The sequence below is a fragment of the Syngnathus scovelli genome, chromosome 14 (genome assembly GCF_024217435.2).
Source record: "Syngnathus scovelli strain Florida chromosome 14, RoL_Ssco_1.2, whole genome shotgun sequence".
Classification (NCBI taxonomy): Eukaryota; Metazoa; Chordata; class Actinopteri; order Syngnathiformes; family Syngnathidae; genus Syngnathus; species Syngnathus scovelli.
In genome coordinates this window covers 11,689,545-11,713,267 of record NC_090860.1, presented here as the reverse complement: position 1 = coordinate 11,713,267, position 23,723 = coordinate 11,689,545, and the positions used below count along the sequence as shown (strand labels likewise).

The following is a 23,723-nucleotide window of genomic DNA, read 5'->3' as shown; positions in this document are numbered from 1 at the left end:
GCTGACCTCCTTGTTTACCTCCCACCTCGGCTGACGGCCCTTATCGCGCCCACGCTAAACATCGCGTTGTGTAAGAATACCGACGTTTGTTTGCAAAATAGCCCCCGCGGTCACATTCTTTTTCCACCCAATTATAGGTCGTGCAAATAAGGCTGAGGACTTGTAAAAATATTTATTGCAAATTGAAAGACACTTTGTCGTGACTCACTGAATCCGTACCCAAGCCAAACCTTTTCACAGTCATTTCAAACCAGGCCTTTTTTTTTTTTTTACTTATTTCAGAATAAACCAAAGTCAACATTCTTGCAAAGAATAATAGATAGGGCAGCATCTGTGTGACGGAGTAAAGAAACTCCACTAATAGACCAGTAACTCATGTCAACAAAAAAATACAATTACCAATAGATGCCACAAGGTGGTGTCAAAGAACTACTTTTCAGCTAGTGCTTTGTTGTGATGTCTTCAGGTATTTCAGAAAGAGCAGAAACAGTGAATAGCTTGGGGTTTCAGACAATAGCAGAGGACAATTCTTAAAAGAAAAAAAGGTGAATTTGCAAGAAAAAAAAGAGTAAATACTGTATTGGAACACGTCTGCCCTATTCTGTGTTCTAGAGGTTCTAAATTTCAGTGTGTGAAACATTCAAAAGTCATCTTCACTGACAGAACCCAATGTATATGTTTGCTGCTCACTGGAAGAGTCCAAGTTGTCACCTTTAGCGTATTTTTCAACACGCAGCGAGTCTGAAAACCTTCTTTCCAGGTCTTCAAGAACATTGCGGTTTTCTTCAGTGTCTGACCCATCTTGGTCCCGATGGCTCTCCACACCGTATGCCTCTTCCTGCTTTGTCACAACCGGTTGGTAGTCCCCTTCATCCTTTTCTTCATAATTCACATCTTCGCGATTGTCCTCCTCCTCCGTCTTTTCGCTCGCTGTCAGCAAAGAACTTCTTTCAGGAGACCACGGCTGTGTAGAGCTCAACATGGGCTCCTCCAGGCAGTGCTCGGGAGAATTATTGTTTTCGCTTGCATAATCAAAGCGATTGTTGTCCTCTTCAGCTGTCACCCGCTCCAGCGTCGATTCGGGCCTCACCATGAGGCTATCGAGCAGGTCTTTTCTCCCAGGCCCCTCGCTGTAGGAGGATGCAGCGGAAGGTTCATCCAGGTTGTTGCGCAAGATGTCCAGAAGGTGGCGCATTTTAGCCTAAAATAACACAGTGACACCTTGAAGCCTTGACTTTCAAAATGTTTATTGCTTCAAATCTCAATCAGGTTCCCCAACATGCACTTCAAGCATACTTACTTCATCCAGACGATGCAGATTCATATCGATATGCCGCTGTACCACCCGGTCGAGGATCCTTGAAGGAGAAACGGATATGTTACCATCAGGTACTCAAGCCGACCCAAAGTGGTTATTAACCCAATAACGAAAAAGTACTCCAGTCCGATCACACAAGAGATATCTGTGAGATACGAAAACAATCATAGAACAGGAAATGACTTTTTCCTGACAGCAGACCTCACCTGTTTGAAACTGATCCTCTGGACAAGATGTCTTCCGTGACATCATTAATAAACTCAAGGTACATCAATTCTTCATCACTGTCAAAGAACAGATTCTTATTGATCTTATTGCTCTTAATGCATTAAAGGTTATGAAGACATATTTACTCTGCACTTGGAGACGTGTTTCCACTCTCGAACCTAGAGGAAAGAATCGCTTTAATAGGACTGCAAAAGTCACATTTTGTGCATTCTTTTACCTGGTGGCATGGTCGAAGGGTTCGTAGTCTCGGTTTTTGGTTGCGAGTTGTTTTGCCGTTGTTGAATACGTGCCGGTGAGCTTGTCCTCGGCCGACTGCTGCTCTTTATTGACTTCCTGGGACGAAGAGAAAGATGTCCAATATTGTGCTACACTGATTTTACAGTGACTATAAAAAATGTAAACAATTGTCTTCAATCTCTTTTTAGGGTCTAGTGAATGCAAACTAACCTGAGGTGGCTCATCCAACTCCTGCTGCACAGTTTTTGCTCTGCAAGAAGCAGTTCCAACAACAATACGAATCAATTTGAAGACCTTTTTGAGGTGAGACTTTGCAGTGACTAACCGTTTCCCCGCTTTCAAGTCGTTGCTCCCCTCAGCCAGATTGGCGACCCACGGTGCTCGATAGTAGCGATAACTAGACAGGTACGAGCTCTTTTGTGACTTCAGCATCTTAGGTGTGAAAGGCTTTTCTTGGGTGAAGTGTTGCGAATGTTTTTCAAGCAAGTCACCGCTGTACGTCTTTTGCACAGGATCGCGAAAGGCCTTGAAGCTCGGCTTGCCCGAAGCGCACGGGTATCCGGACGGCCGCCCCTGGGACGTCAGCTCCTGGCTTCGAAACTTGAGTTCCACGGCGGAATAAGGGCGCTGATGATTAGCTTTAGTGGATGGAGAGGAGGCCTCGTTTGCATGAAGAAATCTGCTGAGTCCAGGGCTGGAGTGCACGGAGTTTCTTGAGCAGAGGTAGGGTCTGCATTCAGACTGCATGGAACATCGACTCTAAAAAAAAAAAAAATGACACGGTAAATGCCCGAGACTTGCTGCAAAATTTTTTGCAAATTGTTCAATCAAAAAAAACTGCCAGTTGCTTACTTGTGCCGAGTAACATGAAGCTCTGCTATTCCTGTGCGAGAGCGAATGTGCTGATTGGGGACGACCTCCTTTTTTCAAATACTCCTGTCTCATCCGGTCGCTGTCTGCTTACACATGAAATCATATGCGAATATCTTCTCAATGTTATTATACACACTGAATGTTGGTGTTAGGAGATACACTGGGACGTGTTACTTACACTTCACACTTTGCGTAAGGCTTTTGGGTACTGAGGTGTCGATAACAGCTGCAAGGAAATATAAAATATTATTTGTTTTACAGAGAGGGAAGGAAGCTCCTTCTATTACGTGCTGTGATGTTCATGTTTCGAAAAGCTCACCTTTAGCTGAATAAATCCGTTTGTAGTGAGACATCATGTGATCATTAATCATACCTTGGGCCCACTTGTTGGAGGAGTTAGGAGAAAATGCTGAAAAATAATTAGGACACTAAGAAACAGCTCTCAAAATCAACCAACAATGTCTTAAAATCTTAGTAAAAATAATACTTACGGCTACTTTTCAATGCCTGCCCTCTGATGTTAAGGCTGGACCCAGGGCCCGATAATACACTTCCTAAAATAATAAGAATAGCAATAATATACTATCAATAATATAAGACATTTTCTGCAAGTCTATAATACATTATGCAAGATGCAAAGCTATTGCTAATGCTAAGCACGGTTACGTACGTCTCCTCGAATCCATGTCAACGTATCCCATTTTCTCCCAAACTATTGCAAAACTGCAACAACAAAGCCTTAACACATCTAGAAATCACAACGGGGGTTATTATTGACATTCTATCGAAGCTAGCTTGTTATCGCACGAACGGAGGATCCCAAAGCTTCACCGTCGCCATGCCGGTTGCTAAGAACGGTGACGTCACTCCACTATTCGCGCATGCGCAAATAAGAGAAGGTGGAACTTCAAAACGGGTGATGTCTGACGCAAATTCTTGAACGTTTCCAAAATTTAAGACAATTTGAAATTAATTATAAGCATGTATTGTCTCCCTTGTAGATATGATCATAAAATATGCTATTCTTGCATTGATTGAAAATTGATCCCCCATCTTTACTGGTTTATCTGTATATCAGGGTGGCTAACCTATACAAGCAAATACATCTTTAAATTAAGATTTTTTTCTTCAAATTATCCTAATAATTAATTATTTCATATGTTGCAGCCTGTATATTTTTCTTAAAGGTCTAAAGGTTCATGAATAATGCATATGCTCCTCATACATATGAATGATGTCACCGTGGAGGTCCACCAATGGTTGGGCGTGACTCGCCGCTTTGCACCATGTGCTCACACACACTCACCGGCTGCCTGCTACGATGAAGGAATAAAAAATATATATATATTTTTTTTTCGCCTGCCTGGAAAAAAACACAAGAGTAAGTATTGCAAATAGATTTTTGACGCTGGAGAGTAGATTCATGCATGCTTGAGAACCATTGGGAATGCGATAAAGGAAGCAGAGCATCCTTTTATTTTTTTGCCTACGCCCTCGTTGTTCTATTCGAGGCGAGTGCATAAAGTTGGGTGGGCACCCACCGGGCTTGCCAGTCCCTTGTGTGCGTGCATTTGTGTTTGTATGGGGTGACTTGCGGTTTTCCCTCGCTTGAAAACAAAAGTATCTCACTTGATCCAGACGAAATGCAGAAAAAAGGAGGGGACACTCGAACAGCAGACAATGCGGTTATTTGCTCGTATGTCATTAGCAGACACATCCTTAAAAGAAGACATGCTGAAGTCTGAAGATGTGGGGAATTTTTATTTCTAATCATGCTTTGCTTTTCTGAAACGGTCACCTTATTTCACCGACGTTTTTAATTTATTAATTTGTTAGAATTATTTTTTTAAAGATGAAATTCCCAATAGAAAACCCGAGGAAACAAGTTAACTGGGACCCCGAACAAGGTCAGTACATACTTTTGTATGATTTTAAATTTAAACAATCACTGGAATGAAAGCACGTACAACAGACGTGAGTATAGATACGTGTAGTGTCTTTTTATTTGTTTTTTGTATACGTCTGTCATTTACTCTTCAAATATATACTCTGAATTGCATTTATTTTGTATAGAACTACACAATGCACAGTATATAAATACCTTTCTTTTAAAATTGCATTAAATAATGCACAGGTGCTAAATTGTAGTAAAATAGCAAGTTGGCAAATATACCAAAGTTATTTCAAAACAAAAGCATGTACAATCGGAAGATTGACGAGTCAAATAGACGAGTCAAATGCTGTTTTGCACCTTAAACTCTTTTGAATTTTTGAGTGTTGTGTTTACTAATAAGTGACGTGACAACGATTATCTTTAATTTGTTTTATTTTGTGACCGGAAGTAATGACTTAGGGGAAAAACTCGAAATCAAAATAAGGCCACTTTCATATTTCCACTTATTTTACTTGTTTAGAGCTGTTGGAACACTGTTAGTGTCAAAAATTAATTGAATTGTAAGTCCAAGAAAATAATCACCACATTTGTGCAAAAAAAACAACAATTTACCTTAGCCAATACTGACAGCAGCTTCATATTATTGTGAGGCTCAGCTTGCTCCCCATGAAGAGGGAATATCAGACGCAAATATGGTTTTGCACTCAAGCCTTATTCAATTAGTCACAATCAATAGGCGGCAGAGTTAGTGCCTTGGATTTTAGATGGATGCGTGCGTCACAAGCAACGTTAATACAATTTATATTACAATACAGTTCAGTGGAAGGGCGAACCCGATCCAGTCTGGAATGCAGAGCAACCTCTAAACCAAATGTTCCCATAAATTGAGTTTGAGTTCTTCCTCAAACTATCACCATACTTAAAGGTACATTAATTTCCATAACATGCACATTCTAATTCATTTTCGCTTTCACAGAATACAATTTATGTCTTTGTACGATTAGCTTCCCGTCATAATGACCTCATCGCATGCATTCCTGACTACTAATTCACTGAGTGTCTTTCTGCTTTCATTTTTAAAGTTGTCGTTTATTTCGTGTTCTAAATATAGACTGCGGCTGTCAATATGGAGAGAACAGAAAGTAAAATCACTTAGTCGTAATTGATTCAGTAGTCCGACCAGGATAAAGTAACAAGATTCATAAGTGCTGTGGGTGTGCATGGGACGCTTCCTGGATGTCCTTGACTCATCCCTCTATTGTGCTCGTGTGTGTGTGTGTGCACATGTCACATCAAACATCAGCCTTCAAAAACAAAAAAAAAGGCGTCTGGAACAAATTTGTTTCATTTGGCAAAGTGGCGTGGTTAATGCTTATCCTTAAGCATAAAAAAAAATTGACCCCTATGTGATAAATTTCAATAAAATCCTTTCTAGTTATGATTTACATATTTACATGCTTAATGTACGTCAGAATATTTTTTTTCATCTAATGTAGTCCCATAAATGGTGACGGGGTTTTCTTCTCCATTAGCCGTATAGGCAACGGCCGCCGACAGGCTTCTGAGGCTCCCTTCCGCTTGACTAATGGCTTTAATGCGCAGCGCCTAAAACTCATTCCTCAGATGATGAGACAATTTAAAGGTTGCTTTTGGTATCGCAGCCTGCAGGCTGAAATGAAGTTATCTCCACACATCTACTACAAACTGTCCTCTCGATGTTTTCCAGTGGCGGTCCAGTCCAACTTGGTCCCTCCCAAGAAGCCCCAGCCGGGTGTGGTGAAGTCCAGCCTGGTCCAGGCTAGCGTGGCCACCATGCAGAACCCGATGGGCTGTGAACCCAAAACCAACAGCCACTGCACCCTGCCTCGCCTGTCCATCTCGTCACGCTCGGCTAGCGTGGTGGCCAGCATGGACACTGGTTGCGACGGCTCTCTGGCGGCTCTGCAGTCGGTCATGAAGTGGAAGACTGTGCTGGCTGTCTTCGTCATGGTGGTCCTGTACCTGGTGTGTGGAGGGCTGACCTTTAGGGCGCTGGAGCAGCCGTTTGAAAGCGACCAGAAGACCAGCATCACCCTGGAGAAGGCTTCCTTCCTGGCAAGACACTCGTGCGTCACACCCGACGAGCTGGAGGATCTCATACAGGTGAGTAGAAAGAGTTCAAGCTGGAAGCTCAATCATAACTTGAGGCATTTTGAGACAAGCCATAATGCTCAGTGACGTGTTGACAATTGATGGTAAACACGAGTTACATAACACAACATTATAGTTGTCTGTGGGGAGAAAAGATTAGATAACAGAATGAACAGAATGAAGTATTGCGTGATGTGAACAACTGGCATTTAAAGTTCTTAGCTGGCTTTCACTTCTGGGCCCAGATTCTCTCTCTCTCTTTCTCTCTCTGTCTCTTCACCACTTGTCAGACTAATAATAAAATAATCACACCCCTCTTGACATCTTCTTAAACTTGCAATAACCCCGACCCAGAGGGGACCAAGCATGTACAATTTGGAGTGGCCCACTTTCCACCAGAACAACCCAGCTTGATGTTAACATCTTCAGCACTGGTGAATTTTGGTCTGTGCTTTCCATCTATATTTTTATACTCCGTGTCCACCCACCCACACAAGCATCTATTCCTCTTCCTTACTAACCTCAGGGTCTCACAAAGATGCTATAGCAGATGTTTGTTGTAGAAATCAATGATAGCATCTCATGTAAGGCAGGAGGATGGAAATGAAAACCTTTAGCGTGGTGTGTTAGGCAAAGGAGGAGTCCGGAGGGAATCAATTATTCATTGCACAAGGCAGGAGTGGGAGACCTCCTGCCGTGCCAGAAGCAGCAGCTGGGCAAATGAGCCGATTCGAGACACGCGCGGCAACATATAACACCGGTAGGAAGGGAACGCTAACGGGCTAAATGCCAGCAGGAAGTGAACGCTAACAGCCTATTTGCTAACTAATGGGTTTCAAGTGCTGAAGGAATGATTAGACTTTGGCTATAACTATAATTAAAGCTGCAATGGACAGCTTAAACCTTTTTTTTTTTTTTTTTTTTTTTAACAATTGGCCACTATGCCTCAGTACGCCTCTGTAGGATACGGAAAGATCTGAAACCAAATAAATAAAATAAATAATGCTGCTGCTCCATTGAAGGTTGCATTATATTCTTGTGTTCTTTCAACGGTGCGGTGCGCTGGCAATTCATTCATCGTTTTTTGCGTGGGAAGACAGGAGCCTCAGGAAAACGAATGGCTACGAGAAAAAAATCAATGACAGACACTGCATGCTTGCCTCGCCACATTTTGCTCTTTCAGTGCCCCCCCCCACGATACTCATCCTTATAATTCCCCCTGCCAAGGACTCGGGGCTGACGCACGTTGTGGCACAATGTGACGTTGACGCCGTGTGCTTATTTATGAGCTGCATTTAATGATGAGTCAAAATTCTGAGCACCTGCAGCACCATTACGTCAGTACATTCAAAGAATCATATTTGATACAGCCGAGTATTAGCGCTGTACTGATGAGCTGAAAGGAATTGAGACGTCTCAATGAGCAGTATTTTTATATTTACAGTGTTGGCCTTCAAAATGAAATGTCTTGCCACAAACCACAATGTTTTGCTGCAATGCAGAAGACTTCAAAACAAAAGGGTCATTCAGGAGTCCTCGTGCCTGCAAAGTGCACGTGCACTGAGAAAGATTTTCCACATTTTCAATATAGCACTATGTTGGCAGGCAAACAGAAGAGGGCTATTAATAGAACAGCTCATAAAATATTCAGACATATTGCACGGCCATCCCACAACCCTGGAAATAGGTTATTGAGTTTAATTAGATTTTTATTTCGGCTAAATATAGATACGAAAATTAAAATTGGTTTTGGAGTAAAGTGAAAACGTGCAGTCGACTATAAATAGCAGTATGTGCGCTTGAAGAGGTCCGTTATTTTGCTTTGAAATGTATGTCACGAGAGTAGATGCATTTTTCATAAGGCAATCGCTCTCCAAAAACTTGCACAGAATGTGCGGGGGCGGCCCTAAATGAGGGTGCACTACATTCGATGTGTTCATTTGGATGAACCAGAACAAAAATGCATTTTCACGTGTTTATTTTTATGTCCCCTTCTCAAAAATATTTCATTTTTTTCCAATTAAGTTGTGTGTATTATGTCAAATTAATCATCTAAATATAAATATAATATATATATTTGTTTGTTTGTTATTTTATTTTTATTTTTATTTTTATTTTTATTTTTATTTTTATTTTTATTTTTATTTTTATTTTTTATTTATATAATATATTGTTAATATAAATACGTTGTCTTTGTAATTTGAAGCAAGAGCCAAAGTGCATGTTGCCATGGCGACAGGATAACAAAGAATTCACACAAAACACTGAGAGAGAGAGAACGAGAGCAGATGGAGAGCTTTTATGGCACCGTAATGAAGCACAGGCGTGAATAATGTCACGGTGAATGCAAAGCTGCAAATTGTTTTTTTCCACGGATGCACAAAGAAAGTAGTTGGCACAAACAAGCACAGGGAAAAAAAACAAAAATCAACATTTTGTGTGTGTTTGCAGCATTCCATCGACGCTGTGAGCGCCGGGGTGAGTCCCATCGGCGACACCTCCTACAACTCCAGTTACTGGGACCTGGGCAGCGCATTCTTCTTTGCTGGAACCGTCATCACCACCATCGGTACCTAAAAGAAAAACATTTGAACTCTCAAAAATCTTGAGAACCAGATAGATAAATGAAATCCAAATTTTCGATGCAGCCAAAGTCATACTGAGCTCGTCAGTGTCCCTTTGCCAAAGACAAATGTCTTTTCCCTTGAGGACAACTTAATTATCATAACTTTCTGTGGTCTGACCCATCCCTGCAGGAACGTTACATAAGAGCTTTTATTGATTATGTTGCATAAGGCCATCATGTTAGTCTTAATGTCCTCTCCCCCCCACTCACCATTTCTTTTCCATCCCCTTTTGATGTCCTGATTAAGGCTCAAATTGTGTTTCGTTAACATGTCAGCAAGGTCGGGTTTGATTCTCCACCAAAAGGGCAGCATGTCATTTTTCTCCAGGTTACGGCAACATCGCTCCCAGCACAGTGGGCGGCAAGATTTTCTGCATCCTCTACGCCATATTTGGTATTCCTCTTTTTGGCTTCCTGTTGGCCGGGATCGGAGATCAGCTGGGCACTATCTTTGTGAAGAGCATTTTGAGGGTGGAGAAGATCTTCAGGGTGAGTATTGACAAATCATCACGCTGTCTGGCGCAAGTGAAGCCGTCATTGTTTTGACATGATTCTTTGAAATTGCTCCCCGACACAGCAAAAGCACAAACAGATCAGCCAGACAAAGATCCGAGTGACGTCCACCATCCTTTTTATCTTCGCTGGTTGTATCGTCTTTGTCACCGTTCCCGCTGTCATCTTTAAACACATCGAGGGTTGGACCACACTGGACGCCATCTACTTTGTTGTCATCACTCTCACCACAGTGGGGATCGGCGACTACGTGGCGGGTTTGTATTCAATCTGACGTGTGGCCGCAATCATCGATACCATCCTGATGGATTGTTTTGTTTTTTTCCCAGGAGGAAACCGCAGGATTGACTACATGAAATGGTATAAGCCTTTGGTGTGGTTCTGGATCCTGGTGGGTTTGGCCTACTTTGCAGCCGTCCTCAGCATGATCGGAGACTGGCTTCGAGTGCTGTCCAAGAAGACCAAAGACGAGGTGGGTGTTAAGGTCTGGCAGGGTTCAGGACCCAATTACAAGTCAAAGAACCACCAAGAACTTCTAAATCTTTCTCAGGTTGCTGCTCACGCAGCCGAATGGAAGGCGAACGTCCGAGCTGAGTTCCGAGAGACGCGGCGGCGCCTGAGCGTGGAGATCCACGACAAGCTCCAGCGGGCCGCCACCATCCGTAGCATGGAGCGCCGCCAGTTAGGTCTGGAGCAGCGGGCACACTCTTTAGACATGCTTTCGCCCGAGAAGAGGGCTGTTTTCGCCAGCCTGGACGCCGGCCGCTATAAGACCTCGTCCCAGGAGAGCATCGACACCAAGCTGAACAACCTGAGGCTGAAAGGCGCTTGCGAGCCCTACGAGCACTGCGGCGTCGATCCGCAGACGGCATCCTCGTCCGAGGAGAACCTTTTCAACCTGCGCTTTGGTTCCCTCACCAAGTTGGCCAGGCGTAGCAAGAGCCGAGAAATCCGGAGGAATATACCCGGGGACGATCGACGGGCCAGTATCAGCGTTGGAAACGGGAACGCCATGGTTGACGAAGAGCGGGGCGAGGGAGCGGAAGGCGATTGCGAGCCCGACGAGGAAAACCGGGAGAGGAAAGAGAGGAACACCAGTTTGACAAACCTGTCACAGTACTCCATGGAACGCTCCAAATTGAACGGGTGCATACCGGAACTGTCTCAACAACAGGACGATTAGGCGTTCTCTGGAGACACTCGTCTAACGGAAGGATAGAGTTCTATTGAGAAACTCATCAGAATCAGAAATATATCTGGATTTCTCAAGGACCCCTTCAAGTTGAACAAGCGGCATACCGAAACCATCAAAAACCCGATTGATTACCTCTTTCCTGGAGAAGATTATCGACTTGCCAAAGCAGTCCAAGCTTGCCCCCAAGGTAGCGTCTAGAAAAATCGTACCGCCTTGGGATTATTTCTGGACTTCAAGGAGAGCTCCAAGGTGAACATTAGCATACCAGACTAATTTACTATTTGCTTGGCAAACCTAGCAGGTCCAAAACCTGGACAGGTTTTGTCTGGTATAAAAATAACCCTTGAGTTTATTATCCCGCTGGCAAGCCTTTTGTACGCCTACATTTTTTGCAGAAGTCCACAGGCATCGAAGAAATGTGCCTTTTCCGTTTCCTCAATTAGCTTGGAGCTGCTCCCGGGAATTTCTGTCATGGTGCCATAAAATCACGGGCAGCAAAACCTGTTGCCAAAAAAAAACAACAACAACAACAAAGCAAAACCAAGGAGACTTCGTGTCTGGAGTCTCAATACCTCATCGCAAATATTTTTATTTTGGCTCTCATCGCGGTGTCGCTAGCTGGCTAGCTTGCTTCTGCCCAATACGATGTTAAGAAAACAAACTTGGACATGTGAATCTACATCATCATCCATCTTCAGGGTGTGCTATCGATCTCAACTTTGTCGTTACGTAACGCCTTGTCTATTTTCGGACCGCTGCTGGAGACATGGTGGACGGCGGGAGAGGACGAGGATCAATGAAGACACGCTAAGTGACTATAAACCGCGTCATGCTGATCAGTCTTATCGATTGCGCATGGAATTGTGTATTTTTGAAATGCAATGTACTACTTCTCTCGTAATTCAGCGGGAAAGAAATCAAGATGGATGGCCACTTACTTTTTGTAACACTACAGTTTTGTACACTAAGCATGTTTTTGCCTGTTTGAAACCATTGGAGCACTTGTTATAAATTATTCATCTCATCTTCAACACTGTAATATCGATATCTGTAATACCCAACTTGGGACGACTATAATAATCAGTTAATTTGACTGATTGTTAAAAGTTAGGCTTCACCAGTTAATCAAAATAATTCCGTGATGAAATGGTTTCCCAAGGATCTCAATTTTCAAGTCTGTTTCAAAAGTGGACCATTTCAAATGGATTTACGTGGTTAAAAAAAAATTAGTTAACATTGCAGAACTCATCAAATTGATTATTGGCATTCTAAATTCTACACAGCAATGGGCTCTATGGTTATAACCTCTAGATGACCATGACCTGTGAAGATTCTTGTGAACGTTTAATGAAAATTTCACATTAATTGTATCCAGTGCCTTTTTTTTTTTTGCAGATAATAAATATGGCAAAAGAAATTTCAATACCGTCGTCTTCTCCTTATATTTACATCTCAAACGTCAGCTTTTCTATTTTTGTTTTGTTCAAAGTGTAAATGTTGAGACTTTAGTGACTAAACTCTCAACATTTACACTTTGAAACTTATTTGATATCTCCAGCCCTTCATTAAGGACAGAATTAGTTTTCTATTTGTATTATTTATTTAAAAATGTCAAGTTTGATGCACCTTTTATTCCCCTAAAGGAAAAACGAACCATGATGTAATTAGCGTGATGCGGACTAGCCTGAAGTTCGTGCATGCCCGCAGTCACGTGCGTCCAAATGTGTGTGAGCCAGCTGGCAACACCTCAAAACAAATGAATCAAGGGGAGTGAGATGGCTATAAATCGTGTTCTTCCAAGGTGGACGTGACCCCTCTTTCCATTTGGAGACATCTCGCTCCAGCTCTTGCCCACGTTTTTCTTGTGAATCCATCATGTTTTGGGTGCACTTACTTATTGACCTGCTATTCGTTTGGATTAAGAGAGAAAATAAATTTTCACAGAAAACACTCTAATTTATCGTACACATCCTGCAAATAGAAAAAAAAACCTGCACAACGATTTATTTATTTATTTATTTATTTATGTATTTATTACCTGTACAACTAACACTGATGTGAGGTTTGAACAACTACTTTTGACAATTTCAATTCTGTTTTGAGAAATCTATCAAAGACACAGAGAAAAAAAAAACCACATTTGATAAAATTTGCCCTCATCTAGGAGCACCAGCAGTAGGAGGATGTAGAAACAGGATGAGGAGGAAGAGGTGTGAACATGCTGAGGAGAAAAATGTGTGAGACGATTGCCTGCAGGAGCTCAGCTTGCTTCATATCATTTCAAACTGACTGAGCTGCCCTATCAATTTAATTCTACATGTCAAAGCTCAGCATGAAATTTTATCAGAATGATATTTATTAGCATTTAAAGAACCCCCCCATCCTGTAAAAAATGAAACTAGTAAAAAATACAAATAAATATAATTTATTTTACTAATATATTTGTTCAAAACGTGAGTTACGTAAGTTTTTTTGTGCCAAATTTAATGATGGAAAAACATGAAGTTAAAAAAAGAATCAAACAAGGTAAACACAACACAGCTGATACTTTCCATGAAACTATGTGATGCTATTAGTTTGTATTGCGTAATATTTTTCATTGCATGCTTCTTCTTTGCTATATTCCTCATCTGTTTTCCCTTTTTTTTTAGCTGCAAGAATTATTATTTTAATAATTTTTTCCATAATTATGGCCAACACCTGTGCAAAAAACGCTTCATTATCCGTAACACACAAATCAATTGAGCCTAACCTCCACAAGATCAACGTGTAGAGGACAGAGGAAAAGAATGAAAAAATTAAGGCTGAAGGTCCACCGGGTTGTGCTGATGCAGGTTTTTTTTTTTTTTTTTTTTTTTTTTGCCGTTATTGAGATGAAACGCATTATGTGAAACGAATGGATGGATGGATAGATGGAAAAGGGGATGCAGGGAGGAGAAGCACTCACATGGCATTGCACATGCACCTCATCAGGCCTTTTTCTCATTAGCAAGTGTCATGCGTGTAGTGTCGAGGGAATAAATCATGCTTGTTTACCTCCAGGTATAAATAAAACAACAACCCAGCATTAACTCTTTGGGTTCTATGCTAGCCGAATGTTTCTAAATATCACGTGTCCTATACCACTTGAAATGTCCTGGAACCCATCACACTTCTAAAAAGTAGATTTGAATTTCACCCACTTCAAGGATCAAGATAGATGTTCAGGGTAATCTTTTGTTTTTCTGCGTTGTGAGTTCTGCCGGAATCAACAGTGACCTCTTGTGGCCAAAATGCTACATTGCACTTCATGTACCGTAGTGCAATGTTTATTTATCCTGTAAATATGTTCATTACAAAATATTTGTCTATATTTTGACTATTGTGGTTGTTATACTAATAATATTTTGATGATTTTGGTTAGATGATTATCATCCTAAATCACCACAGGCTTAATCTGCTCTGGTCTTTGAATGTAAGTGGACACGACAGAGAGCTGATAGGTGGTTATGTCCGATCCCCTGCGATTGTTCAGAGCCCTTCTATAGATGGCCCTAACTTTCTTCCTGAAGTACTGCCCGGAGAGGACGTAGAGAACAGGGTTAAGAGCGCTGTTGAGGACTCCGAGGTAGGCCGAGACCTGCCCCCCGATATCCAGAGTGTGGGACCACGTTGTGATATCCAGCACGTGGATGTCACAGAGCGTGTCAAGGAAGGTGAACACTTGATAGGGCCCCCAGCAAAGGATGAATAGCAGAGTGACGGCGTACAAGAGAAACGAGGCTTTGGTGTCATTAACATCCTTGAGACCTACGTTCTCCTTTCTCTGTCGCAAAGTCTTAAGGATAGCCACGCTGCAGGAGACAATCACCAGAGCGGGGACAACAAAGCCGACGGCATTCAACAGACCCTGGTTGGCTAACTTCCACGCGCTACCGTGGCTGTAGTCCAACATGCAGGCTGTCATCTGGAATTCTTCAAAGTCTACCGTCTTTCTGTGGAGAATGCTAGGCGTGCTGAGCGTTAGCCCCAAAATCCAGAGGAACACGCAAATGATCTTAGCGGACCGTGTCCGTCGGAGCCACCTCACTTTCATGGTCCTCACGATGGCCAGGTAGCGGTCCACGCTGATCATGACCAGCGTGTAGACGCTGGTGTAGAGGTTCACCGTCATGACCATGTTGACCATCTTGCATAAGGTGTCGCCGTACGGCCAGTTGAAATTATTGAGGATGTTGGCGGCCCAAAAGGGGAGACCGCACAGGAGGGCAAAGTCAGCCAGTGCCAGGTTACCCAGGTAGATCTCGGCCACCGTCAGACAATCTTTGTGCGAAAGGAACACGCAGAGGACGAAGGCGTTCAAAGGGAGGCCCAGCGCGGATACGACGATGATGTAAGGGGGGACGATGGTGCGGACGATGAGGAATTCCGCGGATGTGAGAGAGTTTAACAGGGTGCTGTTCTCGGACCACGAAGTTGCCTCTGGCTGCAGTGTGGTGGGCTCCATCGTCTTCACAGCGACAAAACACAAATTTTAATGATGAGCCCTTCTAATTGCCTAGATTTCATCCTAAAACACTCTAATACAATTCAAAACACATCCTAAAAATAAATCACTTCTATCCGATTTGAAGCAAGTGCTGTCACAGCATGATTTGCTTTTTTTTGCCGTCTTAAAATATATATCATGTGATTTGGTCATGCACTATGACTAAACATGCTGACTCAATTAACAGATGTTTCCTCTTCTCAGTCACATTACTTCCATAAATACTTCCCACACTTTAAAACTATTCAAAGAAATATGAAAAGTTCTTACCATGCTTATCAAGTTGCTCATACGCATTGACGCGGCAAGTGGAAGGAGAGGTGGAGCGAGGAAACCTTTTTGTATATAGAGCCACATTCTTGCACTGCCCCGATACGGCAGCTTGTTTATGAACAGTCCCCAACTTGTGAATTACTACATGGCCCTAAATGGAAAAATGTTCTCAGTGCAACAAATGTGCTCAATTTGTCAAACTGTTGACAAAATTAACATGACACAAACAGGAAGTCATATTTTGTCATCTCAAACTTAATTGAGAAGTGCAGTCACTGAAAAGCATGATGATGACACACCCCTGAATTGATGGAGTCCCTGTTAAGTAGATTTAATGAAAAGGTGCAATAACGTGTCATTCAGGTAGTTATGTGCATTGTAGTGACACCTAGCGGTTAAGATCCATATTGCACCTAAATTTTTATTTACAAAAGAGAGTAGCTGTTTGTGTCGAGTGGACTCCAAAATATAAACGTATGTTACGTCAAGAAAGGTCGTCTTTATTTTGTTCTTAATTTAAAAATATATATATATATATCCATAAACAGTTGTAACTGTGGCAACACTGCTTGTCACAGCAAGTTACTGGCATGTTGTGGTTGGCACACTTTTTACAGCAGACACCCTTCCCGAGGCAACACACCCATTTTTTTTTTTCTGGGTGGTTATATTTGCTTGTTTGATTTAGTGTGTAATCATGCAGTTTTGAAGCTCTGTACAACTTTTTTATGCCAAAGCAGATTTTTTTTTCTGCAACAAGGGAATTTGATATACTCCCCATTTGTTGATATTTTTACTGTAATTACCATTTCTTGGAAAATACAGTTAGACAAAATGAAGCCATTCAGATTGATGATGAAATAAATGAAAGCCATAATCACCTAGATTGTGCAAATGCAGCTTTTAATTTATACTTCATTTCCATCACTTAATAATAAATACAAGCAGGCACTTGGTTTAGTATGATTATCATATTAAAAAATGATTTGCTCATGTAATCAATAACGATTATTTTATAGTACAAAAACAATGCATGGCAGCGTCATTGTAAAAGATTGGCAAAAACACATGCGAGAAATTTTATTTTCTACTTTGAGGTTAGCTAATCTCGTGGTAGTCCACTACCCTGGTATGTGGTTTATGGCTGACTGCCTTTTTGGTATTCCATGGCTTTATTTTGGGGAGTGTCTGCGCAGCCTCCTACAGACCTCTGAGTCAACTGAGTGGGTTGCTTGATTGTAAGAAAAAGGCAGGCAGCACCATGGCGTGTCACCACTGGAAACTATGGACGATGACTGAGTCATTTGCCTGTTCAAACGTTTAAATGCACTTCAGGAAAACACTTTTGGAGACAGTTGGATTGTACTTCATCAACGGACAGATTTTACGATCAAAACACAATTTGTACATGCATAAGCTTCCAGTTTGAACATCTGGGAGAGTTCAGATCTTTACGCAAACGTCCTCAACGTCGCAGATGTGTGCGAACGCGTGGACGTGGTCGTGAAGCTACTGACGGACCACTGCTTGCAGACTTCCTGAGCTTTTTTCCGGAAGTTTTTCCCAACGATAACATACAAGATGGGATTGACGATACTGTTGAAGAAGGCCAGGTAGTCGAAAAACTGGCTGCAAATATCGATGGCGGCTTCCAAGTGGCACCCTTTCATCACGCCGGCTTTCATTAGCACATCCAGCAGGGTGACGATGTGAAACGGTATCCAGCAGACGAGGAATGCAACCAGGACGACCAGCACCAGCGTGGTGGCCTTCCGCTCGCTCTTCTCGTTGTTGAACCTATCTACGGAGGGCTTACGTAACGCATGGATGATCTTGACGGTGCAGAACGAGATGATCGTGATGGGGATGACGAAGCTAAAGCAAATTAGCATCACGTCGCAAAGCAGCATCACCGCGCGGCTGGGGAAATCCAAGACGCAGGCGTGCACGTTGTACTCCTCAAAATACTTGACCTGCCTGAAGATCAACGTCGGGACGCCGAGCAACAAGCTGAAGGCCCAAACTAGCAGACAGCCCACTTTGGCGTATATTGGTCGACGCATTCGCCCGTGTGACATGGGGTGAACTAGCGCCAGGTAGCGATCCATGCTGACCAGAACCAGAAAGTAGATACTGCTGTAAGCATTCATCTTGATGCCCGCGTTGACTATTTTACACAGGGCCACTCCAAAAGGCCAGTTGAAATCGTTTGCAATGTTGACGGCCCAAAAGGGAAGACAGGACACGAGGATGAGGTCGGCGGCCGCCAGGTTGCTTAGGTAGATTTCCGCCACTGTGCACGACTTCTTTTGGAGGCAGAAGACCAGCAGCACAAAGGCGTTGAGCACCACTCCCAACACGGTGATGACCGCCATGTAGACGGGCTGGCTGCTTGTCAGCGCGTGCCAAACGTCGGGATCGATGCAGTTATTTTCCACGCTGGCATTTTGGCTCCAATTTACCTGCGCGGTGGTGTTCAGCTCTGGCATTCTACAGAGGGGAAGCAAAAGTCCTAAAATATCAACGAAATATCCAATCTCGATCTCTTTGTAAATCTCAACAATAAATCCTTAGCCTGCTGGCTAACCAAATGATCAAACTCTAATCATAAAAATTAACCTCTTCAAAAAGGAGCCACAGGATGTCAATTAGATTATTACAGTCGTGTGTTTTTGTATGAGCTGTCTAATTACATTAGCGTGCAAATTTATGTCCACGCCATATACAGTAGATTAGAATTAGCTGCAATAATGAGCAACCGGCTCGGGTCTGCACGACTGTAATTCCCCGGAGGGGGATTTAAATTGGACACGGTACATTATGAAATGTCGTGCTGCTCGTCTGTTTTGGTTGATTACATAAGCCGACGTCAGCGGAATAATGACAACACTTAGTCTGAAGAGACTGTGCTAAATATTTATATTTAAAATTTTCTTTGACTCATTTCCCTGAAAACATGTTTAATGACATCATGCACTGGACAATAGTATTAGCTATCTATGCACAGAATATCTAGATTAACATAAATGGAGTTTTATATGGCTAGATGCAGTCATGTTAAAAAAATATCGTGTGGTAAAAAGTTTTTATTCTAGTTTTCATGATTAATTGCAATGTAGAAAATGCTTAACATTTGTAAAATTCTGCTCAGAGAGTCCGGTCAGGAGTAATAAATTTAACATTATGATATAAATATGTGAAATGTGAAAGCATTTACCTTGTAGTTTGAAGAGCCATTTCCCTCTTGAGTAAACTCCGTCCAGATGTGAAGTGTGCAGATGCCAGTTCGCGCTGTCGGACGAGCTTCCCCTTCCCCGCCCAGTCTTTGTGTGACTGGCTCGTTTGAATGAAACTAGAGCTGAAGTGATGTCAGCCAAAATATGTTCCTTCCAATTCTATTTTTCCAGCTAACATTTTCACTGACTTACCGTAACATCATGTCTGAATTTTTGGTACGTTACTGTTATCGTGTCATAGTTTGGAATTACTGTGTTAATTTAGTGACTGTACTTGTGCAGATGTTCTTTATTTGCATTTGTGAATTAAATGAAAAATAAATAGACTCAATCTTAGACCGGCTAATTGGTGGTCTAAGTTGTGGCGCAGATTTGATTCGCTGAATATTTTAATATTTCTTTTGCAAATATGACATCTTTATTTTTTAAAAAACTAAGAACATTTAGGGCAAGTTTTATGTTTTTTTTTCTGACGCTAGTCTAAAAAGAATTGAGACTTCTGTTGTTTCTCCCTCTTCAGTTTCGAGTCATCATGAGCATGAGTGGTGCTTTTAGCGAGTGCAATCTCGAGGTTAACATTTCTAGGAGCAATTTGTGAGCCGTCCAATTCTCACAGCGCTGCTCATTACGGCTAATGCATTTGCTCCCAAAGGACGTTTTGGGTTTTGATTCCGTGTTTGAGACCAGTCAAGACACAACCTCTTGGTCATATCCACGACCACAAGAAAGTGCGGTCCGAAATGGCTCAAGAAAATCTGTGTTCAGTCTTCATAGGTCCGGAAAGTGGCACCAATCTCTTACCCGCAGTTCGCTTCCTGTAACTGTACCAAACTCGAGAGAGCGATTTATTGAGACTTTCGGATGAATTGTTTCCTCGTCCTTCCTGTGTTGCCCTTTTTAAAACTTTGAGATTAGCTTTTTATAACTTTGGAGATTAGCAACACAATCAGATGTCGCAGTTGTGTTTAACATGGATGATCGAGGGTTCCGCCTTAAAAAATTAAAGCTGACATTTCATTGTTGAAATGCACTGTAAAAAAAAAAAAAAAAAAAAAAAAGTCAAACGTCAACACAAGCGCAACAGGAACACAAAACACTTAAGATGGAGAAAAACAAAAAGGGAAATGTTGAGATGAATCTCAAGAACATAGCAGCTCCCCCTACTTAGCAACCTCTTGGACTGCTTACTTAATGTTCCATGCACATGTTGCCATGTTGAACTCCCACCTCTTTTTGGAGCCTCAGTCCTCCTGTCTCATGCCGCCAAAAACCAGACGAGTGGTGTAAATTATCTTTACCGACTTCAATAAAATTTGTAAAGTCAATTGTTGGCTCCAATGAATTTAGACTAAGCACTGATAAAGCCACAATACAAGTACGTACCCTTCATTTGTTGTTTTCACACTTGGTTTATTTCTATTGTATTTTTATTTATTTGTATATTTATTTTCAGTGACAGGGAGACCTCACGATTTTTAATCATGAGCCGAACTCAGTCCCCGCCCACCGCAGGCTTTGTGTTCCCATGCCGCGTCAAATGTAATTTGAGTGGCCTGCTCCGCTAGAGACAATTATAAGATGATTTTTATTACATATTGGACACATGTTTGTTGTGACAAGTCTCTTGACTAATTATGGAACCAGTGTGTTATGTCTCACTGGTGTGCAGTGGGCCGTAATGCAGCCCAATGAGGGGGCAGTCAGGCCCGTGCTCCTCTTCCAAAACATACTCCGTCTGTATAGTCGTTTAACATGCTTCGAAGGCGCTCGGCTCGATTACGCCGAGCCGCTCCCTTCCCTGCGGCTTGTTTCATAACTCCTTTCTCTTTTGGAGTCGGCGCTGCCACGGCTGTTTTCACAGCTGTCTGCCAGAGTCGTGGGGCTTTTGAGGAGGAAGCTAAGCTCTGGCTTGGAATCACAAAGCTAACCTCCAATCGAACTTGACAGCGTGAGATGCCGCTAAATGGTTGTCATGGAAACAAAGCTCATCTCAATGATTTGGATACCGTGCAAAGTGACGCAAACCACACGGACCACCCCGCTCATGTTATATTTACGGCTCTATAATGAAAACCACAATTGGGCTCCATACAACCAGTTGGATAGGCTAAGTGTCTCCATTCGGGTACTTTCCTCCACTTGGGTTTCAGTGTCTGCGACATCATTACAGCGTGTAATGAAAAGAAAAACTTGGACTGGGGTGATAAATAAACATGCATATGCTTAAGATGTTTCTGGCCCAGGGCGTTTATAGTTTAGAGAGTGAGATGTAAACCATCCACTTGAATGGGAATACTTGACTGCAATAGTTAGGGATGATTTAGGATGAACCTAAAATGTACTTTAACCCTTCCAGGTGAACTTAGTTTGACCCTTGAATATTTGAACTGTTAGATTTAAGGAGTTTTCTTAAAGCGCTCTAAAACTGAAGAGCAAAATTCTCAACGTGTTTGACCCTTGAGGAGTTCCTAGGATGTCTTTCCGTGTATATCCAGCAGAGGGCAGTGTCGTATTACAAAAAAAGCTTTCTAAATACAACTGTCATGCAGATAATCATCAATTCGACCTGTGAACTCTATGAAGAGCTAACCCCAAATATGTTGAGGGGGGGTTTATGGTCTATGGTCCCATAGACAAGGACATCAATGTCAGTTTTTCAAGTCTTTTGTGTTTGATGCAGACTGGCAGGCGACATAGTCAGCGTCAAGACGGTCGACTGCCCGACGACTGACGGGATGACTTTTGACAACATGGCGATACTCTCAGTGAAGCAGGCCGTCGAGTATCTCTTGACGGAATTTCTCGCCACCATGGCAACTATTGTCGTCACTTTGATTCAAAAAGACAAGTGTACGGGAAAAATAGTGGATACGCTGACATTTTACTACAACTCACAATAACGCCATATGGTCAAAAGTATTAGGAACACGTCTTAGTTGTTGCACAGTTTTGTGTTTCGCGACTACAGATTCGTCACACTTGGACGACTTGGAACTTCCCTGATTCCAAAACTGTTCAAATTCTCAAAAAAAAACGCTGAACGTAACGTCTCGTTTGCATTTCCGACTGGCTGCAAAAAATAGCAAACACAAAAAAAAAATCATCAACGGGACTTGAACCCGTGACGCAAAGAAGTAAAAATTGCTGGAGTGACGGAATCTTAATCGCTGTGCTATCGTGACACATAGTAAAGTATAGAAAATGTTCAATATAGCCAACAACAGCGAGGGTACGCGTTAATCTGACCCGCCCATGTTAACTGGAGAGGAGGGGCTAATGTTCAAATTGCCTGATGTGAGCTCAGAATCAGCTGTCATGCGATGTTTGGATGCTTTAAGGTAAGCAAGTTGTTGTTGTTGTTTTAACACACATATAAGTGCTTATAAGTGGCTCCAGACATTTTAGCCAATTTGCTCGTCACTGTCAATCACAAATTAAATGAGGGTTACATAGTGTAGTGGTGAGTCCTCTGGACTCTCATCCCGGCGACTCGTGTTCAAAACCCGATGAGGCCAAAAAGTATTTTATCATTGAAAAATTTGCAACACAGGGTTTGGGTTCCTCGTGGTTCGTTCTTTTTTCAGTTCATATGACTTCAACCAGTAGGTGTCACTAATGCACATTGAAGCTGGTGCCACCTCGCCGTAAAACAAAACGAGGAAGAAAATGACGTAACTTGCTGTTCACAAACGAGTCGTGAATTGCATTTCCTGTTCACCGAGTAAACGGATCTGTGAGTAAACGAGTCAGTGAGTGAGTGATTTGCATTTCCAGTTCATCACGAGAACGGATCAGTGAGGGAGCGAATCCTGACTTTGTCAATGGGTCAACTGCCTTCCTTCCCGTGCATCAACGGATCAGTCAGTGAACGTGTTGCGACTCCCTCCTGGCGTCGACTATGTAAGCCAGAATGTCGATTTACGATTTGCCAAGGAAAGAAAACAAGAACCACTCACTGAACCACCACTTCTTCTATGCACGTTTTCTCCAAGCTAGCGGCTAACTTGATTGCATGAAGGGATGCGCCGTTATGCAAAAACGGGAAGATTATGCTTCTATTTGGGTAATCTTGATTTTATAAGTTAAAATGGTCGTGAGCAGCAGGGGGGGGCCCCATTTCAACCCCTTACACTGAGTGCCAAGCAGGGAAGAAATGAGTACCATTGTTATAGTCACTGGTATGACTCGGCAGGGGGTTTGAACCCACAACCTCCCAATCTCAGGGCGGACACTCTCCTCTTAGGCCACTGAGCTGGTAAACACTTGTATCGTAGTATAAGACTTATAGTCGTTTTTTAAATAACGTGTATGCATACACCTAAATATGCTGAAATGTGCTTTTAATATTATTATTTTTAATAAACATGTATGTTAAAACTTGTCTGGCGTCTTATTCCTTGTTTTTATATTCGCCAATTAAAACATAAAAATCAGACATTTGGTTAACTGCTTTATATGACAATATGTGTAGGTACACTACACGAGGTAAAAAAAAAAGAGAGAATAAATAAATAAAGGGTTAATTGCACAACAAAAGCATTTCCTCGCACCTGGGATCGAACCAAATTCTTACCGAGCAAGAGCACTAACCAGTCGGCTATTTCGACCGGCAGTCTACAATTGCTTGCACTGTTTTGCACTGTTTTGCACTAGTGATGTGCATTCCAGTTCT

At 42.2% G+C, this 23,723-nt stretch overlaps 4 protein-coding genes across 5 annotated transcripts; 1 reads left to right on the top strand and 3 right to left on the bottom strand.

Moving 5' to 3' along the window:
- Positions 1-153: 153 nt before the first annotated feature.
- Positions 154-3,523, bottom strand: spata7 (spermatogenesis associated 7). Its single transcript, XM_049740475.1, has 12 exons — positions 3,327-3,523; positions 3,148-3,210; positions 2,976-3,065; positions 2,835-2,882; positions 2,636-2,739; positions 2,109-2,542; positions 1,994-2,033; positions 1,764-1,879; positions 1,672-1,704; positions 1,525-1,602; positions 1,301-1,358; positions 154-1,201 (listed from the first exon to the last, which is right to left on the bottom strand). The coding sequence occupies exons 1-12, from the start codon at positions 3,355-3,357 to the stop codon at positions 641-643; spliced, it is 1,656 nt and encodes a 551-aa protein (XP_049596432.1). The 5' UTR covers positions 3,358-3,523; the 3' UTR covers positions 154-640.
- A 511-nt stretch (positions 3,524-4,034) lies between these two features.
- On the top strand, positions 4,035-12,437 carry kcnk10b (potassium channel, subfamily K, member 10b). 2 transcript variants are annotated; one of them, XM_049741025.2, is made up of 7 exons: positions 4,035-4,563; positions 6,277-6,692; positions 9,132-9,249; positions 9,635-9,795; positions 9,884-10,076; positions 10,149-10,291; positions 10,370-12,437. In XM_049741025.2, exons 1-7 carry the CDS (start codon positions 4,509-4,511, stop codon positions 11,000-11,002), a joined length of 1,719 nt encoding a protein of 572 aa, XP_049596982.1. In that variant the 5' UTR covers positions 4,035-4,508; the 3' UTR covers positions 11,003-12,437. The 2 variants fall into 2 exon arrangements, with proteins under 2 accessions (XP_049596982.1, XP_049596981.1); XM_049741024.2 differs by lacking the exon at positions 4,035-4,563 and having other exon boundaries at positions 5,029-6,692.
- Positions 12,438-13,078: 641 nt separating this feature from the next.
- On the bottom strand, positions 13,079-16,262 carry bdkrb1 (bradykinin receptor B1). Its single transcript, XM_049741281.2, has one exon. The coding sequence runs from the start codon at positions 15,498-15,500 to the stop codon at positions 14,430-14,432; it is 1,071 nt and encodes a 356-aa protein (XP_049597238.1). The 5' UTR covers positions 15,501-16,262; the 3' UTR covers positions 13,079-14,429.
- Positions 16,263-16,699: 437 nt separating this feature from the next.
- bdkrb2 (bradykinin receptor B2) lies at positions 16,700-20,068 on the bottom strand. Its single transcript, XM_049741026.2, has 2 exons — positions 19,033-20,068; positions 16,700-18,305 (listed from the first exon to the last, which is right to left on the bottom strand). Exons 1-2 carry the CDS (start codon positions 19,050-19,052, stop codon positions 17,267-17,269), a joined length of 1,059 nt encoding a protein of 352 aa, XP_049596983.1. The 5' UTR covers positions 19,053-20,068; the 3' UTR covers positions 16,700-17,266.
- Between the last annotated feature and the right edge of the window lie 3,655 nt (positions 20,069-23,723).

Coding starts and splice junctions, on each gene's coding strand:
- spata7 (XM_049740475.1), bottom strand. CDS start 3,357: ATGGGATACGTTGACATGGATTCGAGGAGAC. Junction 2,034..2,108: donor GACTTGAAAGCGGGGAAACG/GTTAGTCACTGC, acceptor TGCTTCTTGCAG/AGCAAAAACTGTGCAGCAGG. Junction 1,359..1,524: donor AGAGGATCAGTTTCAAACAG/GTGAGGTCTGCT, acceptor TTCTCCTTCAAG/GATCCTCGACCGGGTGGTAC.
- kcnk10b (XM_049741024.2), top strand. CDS start 6,174: ATGATGAGACAATTTAAAGGTTGCTTTTGGTATCGCAGCCTGCAGGCT. Junction 6,693..9,131: donor AGCTGGAGGATCTCATACAG/GTGAGTAGAAAG, acceptor GTGTGTTTGCAG/CATTCCATCGACGCTGTGAG. Junction 9,250..9,634: donor AACCGTCATCACCACCATCG/GTACCTAAAAGA, acceptor ATTTTTCTCCAG/GTTACGGCAACATCGCTCCC.
- bdkrb1 (XM_049741281.2), bottom strand. CDS start 15,500: ATGGAGCCCACCACACTGCAGCCAGAGGCAACTTCGTGGTCCGAGAAC.
- bdkrb2 (XM_049741026.2), bottom strand. CDS start 19,052: ATGGCTCTTCAAACTACAAG. Junction 18,306..19,032: donor ATGGCTCTTCAAACTACAAG/GTAAATGCTTTC, acceptor TCCCCTCTGTAG/AATGCCAGAGCTGAACACCA.